Consider the following 18,199-nt stretch of genomic DNA (forward strand, 5'->3'; position numbering starts at 1 on the left):
TTTAGTAACTATTTTGCATATGTCGTATAAATATTTCTGATCCATACTCAAATCTACTTTGTATAAATCTGGAAACAGCACTTCAACTGGGCTCATTATCGGTTCAAACTTAGTTGGAGTTTGTTTGTGGCAGTCAGCTAACGCTTTGCCAATTGAACCGCTAAGCCATGAGGGCCAGATGTTTGACCATCTAAAAATTCAAAAAGATGTCTCAGTGGAAGTTCATTGGTGTGTAACTGACACACCACCCATTGTAAAGGTTTGTCTAGTTTAGTTTCCAGTATTCCTATAACACCATTACTTTTGCCTGTGTTAGTTGGACATCCATCATATCCAACACAAACCAGTTCCAACAAACTAATTTGTTTATCTGACATTTCAATTCTATATTGTTTTAATGTAATTTACCTAACTTGAACGCAACTATTTTTGATCTTTCAAATATATCTACGACTAATCCCTTTAAAAAGGCAACCGGTATAAATATTAAATTTTCACTCAAAATGCTGGTACTTGCGCACACTGAAGATGTTGCATAAGACAAATGAAACTGTTTGGGGTTATTTTATTAGTGTTAACAAACATACATAACGCTACCCGGTCATTCTATCTCATTTCTTAATGTGTACAAAATTATTTCCAAAAAGTTACTTTTTACCAAAAAAACTGAAATTTTAAGTCAAATGCGCAGACTGAAGATATTTTTTTCAGCAAAAATATTTTGCAGTTTTCTTTTAGGACCCCAAATGCAACTTTTAAAACCTACCCCGTTTCGATCGGATAAAAAAATATTTTTTCGGCCCACCCTATTGAACAGCATGGCTGAAAGTGCGTCTCCCTGTCTCACCCCCATGTTGATGTCAAACAGAGGAGACAGTTCTCCATGTACTCTAACTGCGGCTTTTGAATCCTGCAACGTCATTTTTATGAGGCTGATATATTTTTTTGGTATACTCAGATTGCAGAGATCTTCTAGCATTTACTCTCTTTTCACACTATCAAAAGCTTGATTAAAGTCTATATACATATTATATGGTTCTATGTCGTATTCATAAGCTTCTTCTTGTATTGTTCTTAGTATGAATATGTTGACTGTAGTGGCTCAATTTGGTCTGAATCCATTTTGGTAATCACCAATTATATTTTTGAAGCATTCTGACAATCTATTGTAGATAATGCCAAAAAGGATTTTGTATATTACATTTAGCAATTTAATTAGTCTGTAATTCTGACATTCCTCCGCCGTTTGCTCCTTGGTCCATACCAACTGTATCAGGTAATAGACTCTTCCCCAGAGTTCGGATCTTCCATATTTCAACAATTCTGCCGAAACTCCGTCCGTTCCTGGCGCTTTACTGTTTTTTGTTTCTTTATTAAGTATTTAAACTACTTCTTCATAACTAGGATTTTCAATGTACTGCTCCGCCGTATAATATATTGTCTCGTTTGGATCATTTCCATTGTCTGCATTTAGGTTTTCCTCGAAGTATTCTTCATATCTCATTATAATTTTTTGTTTCTCTGTTAGTAGTACTCCGTCCTTATCTTTGCATATTGTCATTTTTGGTCTAAATGACTGTGTGCTTTCTTTTATTATTTTATAGAATTTTCTGCTTTCGTGTCTGTTGTTGTGTTATAGGATTTTTTGTACCTACTTGTTTTTTCAAAGCCTCTCTTTTTTTTCTTCTGCATATTCTACTCTCTTGTATTTTTCCTTTGTTCTAAATTCCTCTGCTATTTCTTGTGTTTTTTTAATTTTTATATATATATAAGGAGACAAAATACAATGTGAGTTTAAAAAGTAAGTAGTTTGGTAAATAGTATTTTTAAACACTAAATTAATTTCCACCATAATTAGTCTAACTACTCAATTTAAAAATTGCCAAAATTAGTTCAGATTTAGTTTAGAAAAAAAATTATTGACTTACCTAAACTTGTTAAAGGAGAGAGATGCATAGAACAAGACAAGTGTAGACAATAGTGCCCCTGTACAAATATTAATACCTTCAGAATGAATTTCTACCAAGTGTGAGCCTGGTATTTTTGGATAAAATGCAGCTTTTATCAACCAAGGTACTCCCAAACATAACAATATGTCAAAAGTGTTAGATCCAATTGAACTGCTTAATCCCATTGTTGCATGTCCTGAAATATAATAGGTTCTTAGAGCTTTGAAAACCAATGACCCAATTATCGTTAACTATTAATTATTATCACACATTATCAACAACTTTAGGTGCCACCGAAAACTCTATCTCTTTACATTTGAAAATTATTGTTTGTGGAAGTTCTTTTAAGCTGTTATTAAAAATGTAATTAAAGTTTAAAACTTAATATGTATAAAGAAATAGTAGAAATATCTTCTTTTTGGATTAATTAAAGTATAGTATTATAATGTTACCATGTACAAAAAGATGTTTGTACCAAAGTAAATAATATAGTCGATCGCCCATGACCTAGGCCGCGCGTGATATTGAAATAGTTTATTCTATATAAAAGTGAATGTCCCATGATATAGATATTATTATTTTACTCAGTATTTAGTTAATGTAAGGTAGATCGTTACTGTTTTATGTAAACACGTTGTTATGGTTAGTTATTGATGGAGTTGATTGTAAATATAATGCATCTGAACCAAGAAAGAGAGTTTTAATTAATTTGGACTTAGAAGGCATTAACATCACACATTTCCTTACATGGCGACCTTTGCGAAATAAGCTTTTGTGAGGTAAGATGGTAACAACAAATTGGAAAAAGCGGCGAAAAATGGACCAGGACCCAGGAACCGAACAGGAACAGAGTGAAAAAGACACAAGTAGTGTTAAAATATAAGTAAGAAATTTAGTCTATCTTTATTAAAATTGCTTCCCTCGTTTTTTTATATTATTATTGAACATTGAATATTTGAACATTAGAACACAATAGCAAGAGTTTTTTTGAATTTTATTAAATTTATTTGAAAAATCTCTACCCGATTTCGATTTTTAGTACGGTTATTTTTGAATATTTTATGAAATATCAAAATTTCCAAAAAATTCTATCGAATTTTGAGATATGAACCGATTTTGAATATTTTTGTCTAACTTTTGCATATGCTCTTATTGAATTTTTATTGAATTTTTGTCGAATATGTATAGTATTATTGAATTTTTATTATACAGTCGTTTTTATTGTTGATATTTATTGAGTATATAGGTACATTTTCATCGATTTTGTGTTAAATTTTGTATAATATGAACCTGAATAAATAGTTTTTGTGTGATAAATAATATATAAATGATTTTTTTAATGAATAATGGTTAGTGATGACATACGTTGATATAAGATCTTTAAGATAAACATTGCTATAAACAGGTGTCATATTTTTAACGAACCGACCTGATGAGTCGAGATAAGGAATTTGGAGAAGAACTATACAGATTAGAAGAAGAACTAACAATATTATAAGCTGAATATTATGAGGCAATTTGAGACAATAAGAAACCCACTGCTCTTGTCAAACTAAGAAGGTACTAAGTGATTTAAAGAAGCTTGAAAGTTTACTAGAGACCCACTCTGTGTTTTGAAGGGTACCTATTTTATTTATGATTATTCGTGATTAAACAACGACTTCAAAGCAAGGGACCGAGGTTGTGAAATATGTAGAAGAATTTGATCTATGCAACAAAGTTATACCCGCTTTTATTTAGGTGAAATACAGAGGTTTCGTGGCTAGTATTTAGTATTATGATTTTTATATGGAATATGTAGGGGAGTGCATATAGATTTTCACTTCGGAAAAAATCAAACAAGATAAAACTTTTTGTAATTTCATTAAGAAATGTTTAATAAACAACATATCAAAAAGTTCTACTCGAGAAGTGGGTGCTTCATTTTTTATTAAACAAATGAACTACGAAGTTTGATGTTTTTTTAAATAACTCCAAAAATATAAATTTCAGAACAAAACTGATTTGACCGTTGAAAAATTCAGAAAATTTTACAAAAAAACCTTATATAAAGAATTTTCCAAAATTAAATCTGTATCTTCTATAATTTTTTATTTATAACGCTAAAGTCACCCTTCTCACAAATATTCACTGTAAACTAGCGTACGGCGAAGTGCACGGTGGAGTTATTTTAATGGAATTCTTTAACTAATGGATCAAATCAAATTTTACAAATTGAACCTAAAAGAATAATAATTAAGCTAGGATATAATAAAAAGAAATAAAATGTATGGGCATAAGTACGGTGTGGGCGGAAAGTGAGCCTTACATGAATTTTGTTTAAAAATTATTTAAAAATCTGTAACTAATACAATGTTTCTTATAAAACCTTCAATTTTGTACAACTTAATTTTCAAGCATCGTACTAATGCCTGGTTGCACCAACAGATCTTAAGCTCCAGCTTAGCTAAGCTCTGTTTATAGATAGGACCACCGGAAATATAACTTACGTTGCACCATAATTTTGGACTCTTACCTTGTTATCAAGTATATTATCTATTATTATATTATGATATCCCTATTTTATTTTATTGTAATTGTATTACATTAATTCTTATGATATTCTCGGCTTAAGCCTAAGATCTGTTGGTGCAACCAGGCATAAATGATGTTTCATTCAAAAAAAATCTCAACACTTTAATTCAAATGATATGACGTCTTAAAAAATGTAATTTTTGAAATCTTCGTTGTTTTATAGAATTACCACCGCTTTAAGACGGTATTACTCAAGTTTGAACAGACCTATTACAGTTTTATAAGTGCTTTTTTAAAGCTTAGGATATAATCTTTAAAATGCACTAATGCTCGGTTGCACAAAAAGATCTTAAGCTTAAGTCGAGAATATCATAAGAATTAATATAATATAATTATAATAAATTACAATAAGAATACCATTATATAATAATAGACATAATTGATAATAAGGTAAGAATCTAAAATTATGGTGCAACGTAAGTGATACTCAAGGAGGACCTATCTATAAGTAGAGCTTAGCTAAGCTGGAGCTTACGATCTGTTGGTGCAACCAGGTATAAATGATTTTACTGTAGCAATGAAATAGACTATTTTTTTTGAGAAAATTAAGAACAAAAATGTAATAAAAAACCGAACATTACCAGCTAAAAAAATGTTCATATAAAGTGATCAAAACTTTTTTCTGGAAAACTTACCTAAAATAGGTACATTTAATAATAAACTTCAACAATAATAAATGTTAGGCAAAAAATTTTCTTTAGCTCTTATACAGTATGTCTGCGTAACTTGGAACTTATTGATAACTTTCTTATTATCAGTTTTACGAAAAAAAGTTATTATTTATAAAATACTCTGCATCGTATATTTTATAATCTAAGATGCAATCATCAAATATCAAATTTAATGAATTTTATACGAGGTATGTCAAAAATATGAATTTCACTCAAGAGTAAAGTATTGTTAAATTTCACAATATCAAAAATTGTTATTAAGAAAAGTTGTTTGGAATTAAAAAATTTGTTTTAAAATTCAATTACATCCCTCTAATTAAAGTATTGTGAATTATAGAGGCACTTAACTCTTAAGAAAAATTCATATTTTTTACATACCTCGTATAAAATTAAAAAAGTTTATAATCTGATGGTTGTATCTTAGATTTTAGACCAGGGAGAGCATTATATAAAGAATAACTTTTTTTCGTAAAAGTGATAATAAAATAGTTATCATACTTAATTGAAATGAAATGATGATGAGTATCCGTAATTTGAGAAAAAATTGAAAAAAAATTCTCGATTAAAATAATGTAATTGTGTATTTAAACATAGTTTTTAATTTTTTTGATATTCTGAAATATAAAGGTATTTTACTCTTTAACGAAATTCATACTTTTGACATAGCTCGTATAAAATTGATAAAATTTGATATCTGGTGGTTGCGTTTTAGATTTTTGACTATTCAGAGAATTTTAAAAAGAATAACTTTTTTCGTAAAATTGACAATAAAAAAGTTTTCCATCTGGTTCGTAGCTACGCAGACATACTGTATAAGAGCTTCTGTATAAGAATTTTCAAATTGCAATGCCATATTCGGATTCAGTATAATAAAAAAAAAATAGAAACATATTTGATCAAAGTAAAATGATGAATTTAACGATATTTTTAAAATTATTAATACAAAACAATTGTTATTGTTTAAACAATTAATAAACAATTAGCGGCCAAATCCTCGAGTAGAACTTTTTACTTTAACATGTATATAAATTAACAAAAAAAGTTTTAGAAAAATATAAGCTTGTTTAAATTTTTCCGAAACAATACATATTTTCGTTCTAATTGCACTCCCCTAATGTAGAAGAATTGGAACCGTCCTCTCGAGTGAAGCCACTTTGATTAGTTGAACGTAGGCATTGAGAGATAGCTAAAGGAAGTGATTGTTATATGAAGATGTACTATGTACACTGTAGAAGTGCTATTATATGAAGAAAAACGAAGAAATATATAGTTGTAATACCAAACAAGAAGAAGAAGAGAAAAAAAGAGAATTTTTAGTAAAATATGTGGGAAAATGGGAAGAAGAGGCATAAAAATTGTCAGAAAACAAGCAAAATTAGGAAGATACTAATCAAATAAGTAGCTAATCATTGAATTATATTTAAGAGATAAGCTTGAATTTTTTTTGAAATCTCTAAAGTAACGTAAATTATAAATGACTTAAATTTTAAATGTAGATAATGAATTCAGGTTAAATTTTCGCGGCAAATAATGGAAGTGTTTGAATTAAGGATAGACAATATCTTACAGTGTTAGTTATCTTAGTGTTAGTATTAGAAAAAAAGAACCCTAAAAGAAATTTTCTTTAAACTTGATATGATGAGAGACATTTATTAATATTTATTCTAGCATGAGACATTAATTTTTTTTTATTATTAAGTATTATAAAAAAAGGGACGAGTTAGTAATTAATCAAAAGACTGAAATAGGAATTAATAAAGTAACTTTAAATGTTTACTAAGAAGTTTAGGTAACATTAAGTTTAGTTAAATTGGGAAATATTATTAGGTAGATTCAAAATATTATATAATTATTCACTGCTTATATGACGTAAATTAGTGTAGAACATTAAAACTAAAGACTAGGTTAAAAATTAGGATAAGTTTTATTCATTGTATTACGAAAATGAATTAGTAAACGAAAAAAATACTAAAAGACACGAAGGAATAATACGTGGTTTAGTGACAATAATTTATAAAAAATTATTTTTAGTTTTTATAAAATACCAATTTAGTATAGGAAAAATATGAACTTTTGTGTATAATAGGATTTTTGTTAAGTGTCGTATAGCGGCCGATATAGGACCTTAACTATATAAGTGATAAAAGGTCTATCTCCTAAAAGGCGATGATGGATGTATTTCATTTTAAAACACGGAGAGAAATATGTAATTTTAACAAAGGGGAGAGATGTAGTATTATAATATCACCCTGTACAAAAAGATGTTTTTATTGAAAGTTAATAACCAAAGTAAATAATATAGTCGATCGCCCATGACCGAGGCCGCACGTGGAAATAGTTTATTCTATATAAAAGTGAATGTCCCATGATATAGATATTATTATTGTACTCAGTATTTAGTTAATGTAAGGTAAGTCGTTACTGTTATATGTAAACACGTTGTTATGGTTAGTAATTGATGGAGTTGATTGTAAATATAATGCATCTGAACCAAGAAAGAGAGTTTTAATTAATTTGGACCTAGAATGCATTAACATCACACATTTCCTTACAAACGGGTTAATTTATGTTTCACCTTATATAGAAGATTGAATATCGACATGTCAATTATCACATTATTCATGGCAAAGTTGGATGAAGTTCAAGCTAAACCATTGTCTCAGATTTATCAACCAAGAGGTTTGCTTTCATCTACTGTCTCTTTTGTCTTGCATAATACAACAGAATTAGCATTATCTGTATGTTCTTTGGTGCAATATCAAAATTTACAATTAACGGTAGATATGAGTATACACTGAGGACGTTTAGGTTGGAATAAATTTATTTTCTCGAGAATGGGCGATTTTGAAGATAAATCCCGAAACAGGTTGATTTTTATTTTTAAATCATGATTTTTTTTGGCATATATATCATACTTGTGACGTCATCGGTCTGGGAGTGATGACGTAATCGATGATTTTTTTAAATAAGAAATGGGTGTCAAGTGATAGTTCATTTGAAAGGTTATTCATTTCTCTATACATTAAAATAAACATAAATATAAGTATTTATATAGGGTATCCAAAAAAAATTAAATTATTTGACACAAAAAGAAGAATGTAAGCAATTTATTTAATTCAAAGAACATTTGACTCTTATCAGAAAGGTAACTCTCATTAGGTAAATAAAGGACTCTTATTAGGTAAAAATGTTTATTTTACAAATAAACATTGCTTTTTGCTTAAATTCAATGCTCAAACTGCCAAGGGACAGCTGGTGGCAGCTTTAACATCGAAGTTAATCAAAAAACAATATACAGGGTGTAACAAAAATGCAGGTCATAAATTAAATCACATATGCTGGGACCAAAAATAGTTCGATTGAACCTAACTTACCTTAGTACAAATGTGCACATAAAAAAAGTTATAACCCTTAAAATTACAAATTGAAAATCGATTGTTTCCAATATACCGAAAACTATTATAGATTTTTATTGAAAATGGACCTTTGGCATTATTATGGCAGGAACATTAAAAAAAAATTGTAGTGAAATTTGTACATCCTATAAAAATTCTATGGGGGCTTGTTCGCTTAAACACCCTCAAACTTTTGTGTACGTTCCAATTAAGTTATTATTATGATACCATTAGTTAAACACAATGTTTTTAAAATTGTTTTGCCTCCTAGTATTTTTTCGATAAGCCAGTTTCTATCGAGATACGGCTTCTTCTTTTAATACGTTTACATAAAAATTTTATGAGGGCTTTGTTTCTTTAAACCTCCCAAATGTTTGTGTACGTTCCAATTAAACTATTATTGTGATACTATTAGATAAAGTGTTTTTAAAACTTTTTTGCCTCTGAGTGTTTTTTCGATAAGCGACCTTTTACCGAGATGTGGCTTCTTTTTTAATATGTTTGAAAATATACCTAAAAATGTAACATATTTATACAGTATTGCCCAAAATAAACAGTACTGAAACTGAAACACAGATGTCTCTTTGTGCGCGGTGTCATATTCAAATTACCTAGTATATACCTATCAAGTAATCCTTATACAATTAGTTATTAACGCCTAATTGTTAAAAATGGTGTTAAGTACAGAGGAGAAAGTGTTTCTTGTGGATCATTATTTTCGCTCATACGGAATCGGCCGACGTAATAGCGCAAGTCTGCAATACGTATGTGATCAATTCACACAACGGTTTAATAAACGTTCTCCAAGTAATGCTGTAATTTTGAAGGTTGTTGAAAATTACAGCATTACGTTTATTAAACCGTTGTGTGAATTGATCACATACGTATTGCAGACTTGCGCTATTACGTCGGCCGATTCCGTATAAGCGAAAATAATGCTACACAAGAAACACTTTCTCCTCTGTACTTAACACCATTTTTAACAATTAGGCCTTAATAATTAATTGTTTAAGGATTACTTGACAGGTCTATACTAGTTAATTTGAATATGACAGCGCGCACAAAGATACATCTGTGTTTCAGTTTCAGTACTCTTTATTTTGGGCAATACTGTAAATAAATTTTCAGATTATTAACAGGTCTCCATAATCGTACTTATTAACCATATGAAAATATGTGGTAGATTCGAAAAGAGGCAAAAAAGTTTTAAAAACATTGTGTTTAACTAGTGGTACCACAATAATACTTTAACTGGAACGTAGACAAAAATTTGGGGGGGAGTTTAAGGGAACAAAACCCCATAAAATTTTTATGTGGTGCACAAATTTCAGTTTAATTTTTTTTAAGATGTTCCTGCCTTAAGAATGTCAAAGGTTCATTTTCAATAAAAAATCTATATTAGTTTTCCATATATTGTAAAAAATAGATTTTCATTTTGTAATTTCAAAGAGATATAACTTTTTTTATATGCATCTTTGTACTAAGGGAAGTTAGGTTCAATCGAACTATTTTTGGTGCCGGAATATGTGAATTAATTTATTACCTACACGTTTGTTACACCCTGTATATTTGTCAAATAAACAATTGTTTTTGTTTTCTGACAGCACTGCAACGTATTTTTAATTAAATGAATACATACATCCTTTTTTTTTTGTATCCATTAATTTAAATAAAAAATTTTTTGACTCCCTGTATAAATAATTATGTTAACGTTTATATTGCTAAATATAGAATTAAATAACCTTTCAAAGTAGGTATCAGACGACGCCTACCATCATTTAAAAAAATCGTCGATTACCTCATCATGCCCAGATGGATGACGTCACTAGTATGATATTTATAAAGGGTGTTCAGAAACTATTCCGACAAATGAAGACCGGAGAATCTTCAGATAATTTTAAGATAATTTAACCCAATTCAGTTAGCCCGAAATTGCTTCCTAAGGGAGCTAGAGCTCTTTGAAGATGACGTCTGGAAATTAGTTTTTCTTAAATATCTCCAGAACGCTTCCATTTAGAAAAACGAAAACTGGTACGCTTATTTATCTTCCAAAAATAAATCGACTGCATCGATTACGAATTTCTAGTACCGGTCAACGGTATTTTACCGCATAACTTTTATGTATTTAAGTTCTAAGCATTTTTGATACAGGATTATTAAATTGTGAGATTCTAGCACTAAACGGTACTCTTACTTTAAGTCCGTAGGAGTCACCGTTTTCTAGAAAATTTTATTTGAACATTTTTCGTTTATTGAACTTGAAAAAAATTTGAGAATTTTTTTCAAAAAAAGACGGTTTATTTTACCGAGTTAAGGCAAGAGTAGCTTTTGGTATTAGAATACTTCATAATTTATTCAAAAAGTATCAAAAATGCTTAAAAATTAAATACAAAAAAGCTATGCGATAAAATAACTGTTGACCTACCCAAGACGGACGCATATGACCGGTAGTAGAATTTCTCAACTAAGAAAATGGATTTATTTCTGACAGATAAATAAACATACCATTTTTCGTTTTTCTAATTTTTTTTATTTTTTTTTCAAATTAGACGAACGAAAAATTTTTAAATCGATTTTTCTAGATAACGGTGCATTCTACCGACTTAAAGCAAGAGTATTTTTCGTACTAGAACACCTCACAATTTAATTATCCAGTGTCAAAAATGCTTAGAAGTTAAAGACAAAAAATTTATGCGATAAAATAACTGTTGCCCTACCCAAAATGGGCGCCTATGACCGGTACTACAAATTTGTAATTAATGTAATCGATTTATATCTAAAAGATAAATAATCGTACCTGTTTTTGTTTTTCTATATAGAAGCGTTCTGGAGATAATTAAGAAAAACTAATTTCAAGACGCCATCTTTAAAGAGCTCTACTAGCTCCCTTAGGAAGCATTTTCGGACCAGGTAAATTGGGTTAAATTGTCTTAAAATTATCTGAAGAATATCCTGCATTCGTTTGTTGGGAGAGTTTCTGGACACCCTTAAATAAAAATCGACCTGTTTTGCTATTTCTCTCCAAAATTGCCTATTCTTGAGAAAATAAATTCAATCCAACCTAAACGTCCTCACTGTATAAATTTGAAGTCTACTGAGGTGTGAACCACAATAATTATGTTAACTGTGATCAATGATTCAAAGGACTTTAAATTTTCATCAGATAGTAATAAAATCTAGATTTTAATTTCAAACAAAATAAATTATGAAGACCTGACAACAGTGGTAACAAAACATTTTGAATACACTCATTTGCATTTATCTTTGTAAACTGAGGACATTGAAAAATGTATACATACACTAATAATAAAAGTATCATTTCAACATCTTCAGAGTAATTTAGAAAAAGTTATTTTTTACCTACAGCTACGGTAAGCAAGAAAGGTAATGTTACTAACTATACACTTTAATATCCTGATAATACATAGGCCTTAGTCAATAGATATTTTTAAAAACTATTTTGTTTGTGCTATGAATCGAACGCTGACCTTTCACAAACACTCTATCGTTGAGCTAGTAGATTTATTTAGAATATTACCTTTCGATGGTACAAATAAATATGTGCTAAATGTTAAATAACCACCATATTGTTTACTACTATAATGGTCTTTTCAGTTGCTTTGAATATTACCTTGTTTAGTTACTATAACACTGGAAACAGCTTCAGGTACACTTGTGCCAGCGGCTAAAAATGTCAGCCCCATTACTGAATCAGGAATGGATAATGTATTACCTGAAAGAATAAATACTCTATTAGTATAAAATAAATATTTTACATTGTTTATACTCGTAGTGCTATCAAGCCATCAAGAAAAAATATAATTTGAACCAGCTGTGAAATTAAAAAGTTTTTAATATGTATCGTAGATTCTTTCTCAGTATTTTTATTACTTAACATTTTTGTTAAAAACGGAGGTTAATAATTAACATTGGCATAAAATCCACAAGGAAGAATTTCCTGTAGCTGGCTGTATACCATTAATTACAAAAATTTAAAAAAAAATCTTAAGACTAAAAAACCGCTAAACGCCTTAAAAATGAGTGGCGCATACAATATTCCACCTACAAAAGATCTGATATGAATATTACGTGGGGCGAAAATGTATTTTCATTTCGATGTAAAACAATATTCTAGTTTTATTTTAAAAGATTTTTCCATAATATTTGCTAAAATTGAAGTAAACGCGCCACAAAAGAGTAACTTTAATACAGTTTGAATTTTGAAACTATTTTGTGGCGCGTTTACTTCAAATTTAGCAAATATTATGGAAAAATCTTTTAAAATAAAACTAGAATTTTGTTATACATCAAAATGAAAATACATTTTCGCGCCACGTAATATTCATATCAGATCTTTTGTAGCTGGAATATTGTATGGGCCACTCATTTTTAAGGCGTTTAGCGGTTTTTTATTATTGTATCAGGAGTTTTTCAAAGTTATTTATAAATTAAATGTATAAAGTTGAATGCAATGCTCCTCTATTACTCGTTAAGCTTTATAAATGGTCACCTTTGTTGCATTATCTCCCAAATGATCTAGTGTCCATCGAATGTACACTAGATTTTTTTCTATTCGAAATAGATTGAAAAAAAATATTGAGATGACCGCTAAATAAAGTTGGATTGCCCGTTGCCAGATCAAATTTAGCGTCGTAATCACTACAACTACATAAACCATTTCGGGAATAATCGTTAATTGGATTATACTTTTGTAGCTTAATAACTTCTAAAAGGCTTAACCGATTTTGATCAGTAAACATGAGTTTGAAACATATTTACCAGTAGTATCTAATGGATCTAAGGACAAGTATGATAACTGAAGCTATTACAGGAATTATTGAGCTCGAGAAACCGTTTTTCCCGTAGGAAATAGATTTGATCATACTTATGAAGCCTATAATTTAAAATTTCGAATTTTCCCGGATATGACGTATACACCGTTAGATTCGTCTAGAGTCCTTCTACAAACGCTCAGTTATTGGCGCAATTCGTAGGTTAAAATTTTGAGTGATTGTCGAAAAACCAAAATTTTCAAAGTACAGTTTTTTAGTTTTTCAGCTATATTGAGCCGTGTGTATGTCCGATCCTGACGGCTTAAACACCATTTGAAATCTTAACTGAACACTATTAATATGGTGTATTTGCGGTTCTTCTGTCTCTTCTTGATCCGAAGATATATACCCCCAAAAAATATGCCGTTTTGTACCTACCAAGTCCTCTAACTGGCTTCTGGGTGGTCAACAGTCACAAACTACACCGGTTCTGAGTCGGTCCTGACCCCCTCTTCAAACACAGAAAAAAAATTCAAATCGGTTTAACTTTTAAACACACATACATACATATTAAACATTTTCCCTTTTTTTAAATAAAAATTGAGTCATACTTCCGAGCTCGGTAACTTTTGAATGGTATAACCGATTTTTAAAATTAGACATGCGTTGGAAAGGTAATGATCATACTATTAAAAGCCGCAAAGGTCGTACTTAAATTTTTGAATTTTTGGGAGTTTTGGGGACGAGAACGAAAAACAGACCCTAAATAGAAAGGGCCGGATCCACACCCTTGGACCAAAATGGATGGTTGACATATGAATGGGTGAGTCTTTTCCTGAACTTTAAGATGGGACTTGGCCCATCCTTCAAATCAGTCAGATTTAGAAAATCGAAAATTTCGTGTATATGTATATAGTGTCGCGTGTAGGGGGGTGTTGGTGTGCGCCACTGGCGAGAACTGCCGTTCTCTGGTAATCTTTATTTTAGAAAACCCCAAAAAAGGGCTACAAATACAATACAGTACGTTTTCGCTTTAAAGAGAGCATCATTAGTGTTCTTTGCAAGCTCTACATGCTAAGTCACCAAAAATACATGGGTTAAAATCCTTAAAATGTCGACTAAATGTCTTACATTAGAATATTAAATGGTAAATCCCGATGATGGATGAAATTACTAAGGATCTACCCTAAGGCATTATATGACCTTCCACGAAGCATGTGGGTGGTTGAGTTGAATTCTCTATGTGAAAACAGAGAATTCAACTCAACAACCCAGGTTCGTGGAAGGTCATAATATAATGCCTAAGGATAGATCCTTATTAATTTTATGCATCATCGGGATTTAGCATTTAATATTCTAATGTAAGACATAGTCGAGATTTTTTAGGTTTTAACCCATGTATTTTTGATGGCTTAGCATGTAGAGCTTGCAAAGAACAATGATGATGCTTTCTGTAGAGCGAAAACGTTTTGTATTGTATTTATAGCCCTTTTGTGGAGTTTTTTTTTAATAAATATACCTTAAACGCAGAAGATTTTTTTTAATATTTGCATAAAGTTACAGAGTGCCTTTTTATTTGTTAAGGATGTGGTGACGTTATGATATTGGACTTATGGTTGCTATCAATTCTTCCCTCTCTTGGACGTTGTTTGCAGCCTCATAAACAGAGAGAGAGAGAGAGAGAGAGAGAGAGAGAGAGAGAGAGAGAGAGAGAGAGAGAGAGAGAGAGAGAGAGAGAGAGAGAGAGAGAGAGAGAGAGAGAGAGAGAGAGAGAGAGAGAGAGAGAGAGGGAGAGAGAGAGAGAGAGATAGAGAGAGAGAGAGAGAGAGAGAGAGAGAGAGAGAGAGAGAGAGAGGGAAGTGTGCCATCTCCGCGGCGGAGCTTGGCAATCATCATGGCTATTCTAATCTTAGATGCAGCTGCTCTAAATAGTTCGATTGATGTGCATCCGTACCATTCACTCAAGTTACGCAACCATGAGATTCGACTCCTTCTTTTCTTACACTTCTCTTGCCCTGAATTTTCCATTGTATAATTATTAATTGAAGTATGTTGTATCTCTCGTTCCGCATAACATGCCACGTATCTCTCGTTCCGCATAACATGCCACAGGTATTGCAGCTTTCGTGTCTTGATGGATTCCAATATTTCCATTCTTTTGCTGACTCTTCTCATATGACTTCATTGTTTGTTACATGCTCGGTCTATGATATCTTCAGGATTCTTGTATACAGCCACAGTTCAAATGTTTCCAACTTTTTCACAGTTGACTTGTTAACTGTCCATGCTTGTATCCCATAAAGCAGAGTCGAGAAAATATAACACCTTGCCAGCGTAACTCTCAAATCTAATTTCAGTTGTCTTGTACAAAGTACCTTTCTCATTTTATTGACGTTTGTTCGTGCTTTCTCTATTCGAACTTTGATATCTTTGGAATAATCGATTGTGTGATTAATTATGGTACCAAAATAGTTGTAGTTTTGAACGTGTTCTAAAATTTTACCGTTAATTATTATTTTCAGGCTTTCATCATTATATTGTATATCTTGATGTTTATTGATAATTCATATTTTTCTCCATAATCAACTACCTTGTTCATTAGCTTTTGGAGGTCTTGGAGGTTGTCCGCTATTATTATAGTATCGACCACATATCTGATATTGGTAATTGGTATTCCATTGGCCTTTATCCCTGTTGTTTCTCCCTCAGAGCTCTTTTCGTAATTTCTTCAGAGTATGCATTGAATTGTAGTGATGCCAATACACGCCCCTGTAACACTCCTCTTTAAATTTCAAACTCTTCTGATAATTATTTAGTAAATATTAAATTGCTAGTTCAAATATTTCCATATTCCAAAGAAACAAAAAAAAATATAGAATAGAAAATTATTGCCAATGAAGAAAACCGTTGAATAGAGGAATTTTTTGACGAAAGTAAATATATAAAAACTTAAAATTTTTTCACTAAAATCTACTGACTGTTTAATTGACTACTGACAACAGCTATTTACTTTTATATACAGTGTGTCTACGTAACTTGGAATCATATGGGAAACTTTTTTATTATCGATTTTACGAAAAAAATATTTACCCTCCATAAACGTCTCTACATAGTATAAAACCTAGGATACAATCATCAGATCGGCTGCCCCAAGTAGAAACACTGTATTTCCATTTTTTTCAAAATCACTTTTATTGCATTTGTGGATTTAGGGTGTTGTTATCTACCAATTACCAAGGAAGAAAAAAATAAAAAATTAGTAGAACCACAATTTAACATTGCTATGAAACACATTATATCACATTCCATCTTCACTTCACCAATTTAAAACACATTATATCCATATCCTTAAGTATAATCACTGTAAATACGGAATATACAGTGTTTTTATTTGGTTTTTGGGATTTACAGTGATTTACCGTGAGAATCGCATGATTTACATTTTACATTCGCCAAGACCATTGATATTTCCAAGGCAATTTTTAGTTGTTTGTTAGTTATTGATGGTTATTGTGATAAGTGCAGTAGAAATTTGTCGTGTATAAAATATTTAAGTTTATTGTATAAATTATTTACAATATATTTTAAAATCAAACTGGGTGTTACCTATTAATTTTCAAATATGAATAAAAATCGAATAATATGTTGACCTGCTGAATTCGAATTTATAATTTTCTTTTGCGCCGAAAGTGACGAGAATTTATTATAAACAATTTAATTGTTTCAGTTATTATAATTCGTAAACTAACAAATATAAATAGTCCTTACAAAATGAATTTTGTTCTTAAAAAATTTACAAAATAATGTTTGGTAAACCTTGACCAATAATTAGAAACACAGATGCTGCAAAAACATTGCAAAATTACAGAATTTAGTCGATTTTTCACTTGTAAGTCGGCTGAATTTTGAGTAAGATAACTTTACATATGGTAGGGGAGCCCAAGCAGGGATTTTTGCAGTTACTCGAGCGCGTCAGATTATCATATGGGGAGAAACCTGGTACCCTGTAGATGCACCTCTACCATATATTGGCTCTTAACACAGGGGAGTTCGTTAAGGGGGACCCGAAAAAAAAAAATCTATCCTTAAAAAAACTCGAAATTGTCAGATTAAGATAAGGTAAGTTAAGTACATGCAAAAGAGTGTATATTTCAAAAATCTGACGATTTGAGCCGGGCGTAAGGAAATGGGCGAGTCCCAAAGTTTCACAAGAAAAAAGCGAATATTTCGCGAAATTATTGACAGATCGAAAAACTAAAAAATATGTGCTCAATATTTTTTAAAAATCTATCGAATGATATCAAACACGTCTTCCCGCGGAGAGGGGTGGGGGGTAAATTTAATATTTTAAATACGAATCCCACGATATTTCGCGAAATGAACATCAGATCGAAAAACTGTAAAATACACTTATTCAATATTTTTGAAAAATCTATCGAATGGCACCAAACACTACCCCCCACGGAGGTGGGGTGGGGGGTTACTTTAAAATCTTAAATGGGAATCCTCATTTTTTATTGCAGATTTGGATTCCTTACGTAAAAATAAGTAACTTTTATTCGAAACATTTTTTCGAATTATGGATAGATGGCGTTATAATCGGAAAAAAACGATTGTTGGAAGTGGAAAATTAATTAAAAAATGGCAAGCGCCCACTAAAATGGAAAACTTTACTTAACTTTTTTTGGTTTTAGGACCTACTCTTCACAACCCAATAGGTCCCCAAAGCGCTCGAGTGACTGCACATTTAGCATACTTTGCTCCCCTACCAAGCCCAAATTAATAAAAAGTATCTACAAGCTGTAAAATTAAACCTTAATATAAATATTATAACACAA

At 30.7% G+C, this 18,199-nt stretch overlaps 1 protein-coding gene across 1 annotated transcript in view; it reads right to left on the reverse strand.

Annotated features, from left to right (window-relative positions):
- LOC114327734 (sodium/potassium/calcium exchanger 3) overlaps positions 1–18,199 on the reverse strand; it is a gene marked incomplete in the record, with an annotated part of 139,661 nt that overhangs the window by 20,066 nt on the left and 101,396 nt on the right. Inside the window, 2 exon segments of the mRNA XM_050657506.1 lie at positions 1,929–2,145; positions 12,221–12,322. Coding sequence (XP_050513463.1) covers positions 1,929–2,145; positions 12,221–12,322 — 319 coding nt within the window.

The sequence above is a fragment of the Diabrotica virgifera genome, chromosome 1 (genome assembly GCF_917563875.1).
Source record: "Diabrotica virgifera virgifera chromosome 1, PGI_DIABVI_V3a".
Taxonomy (NCBI): domain Eukaryota; kingdom Metazoa; phylum Arthropoda; class Insecta; order Coleoptera; family Chrysomelidae; genus Diabrotica; species Diabrotica virgifera.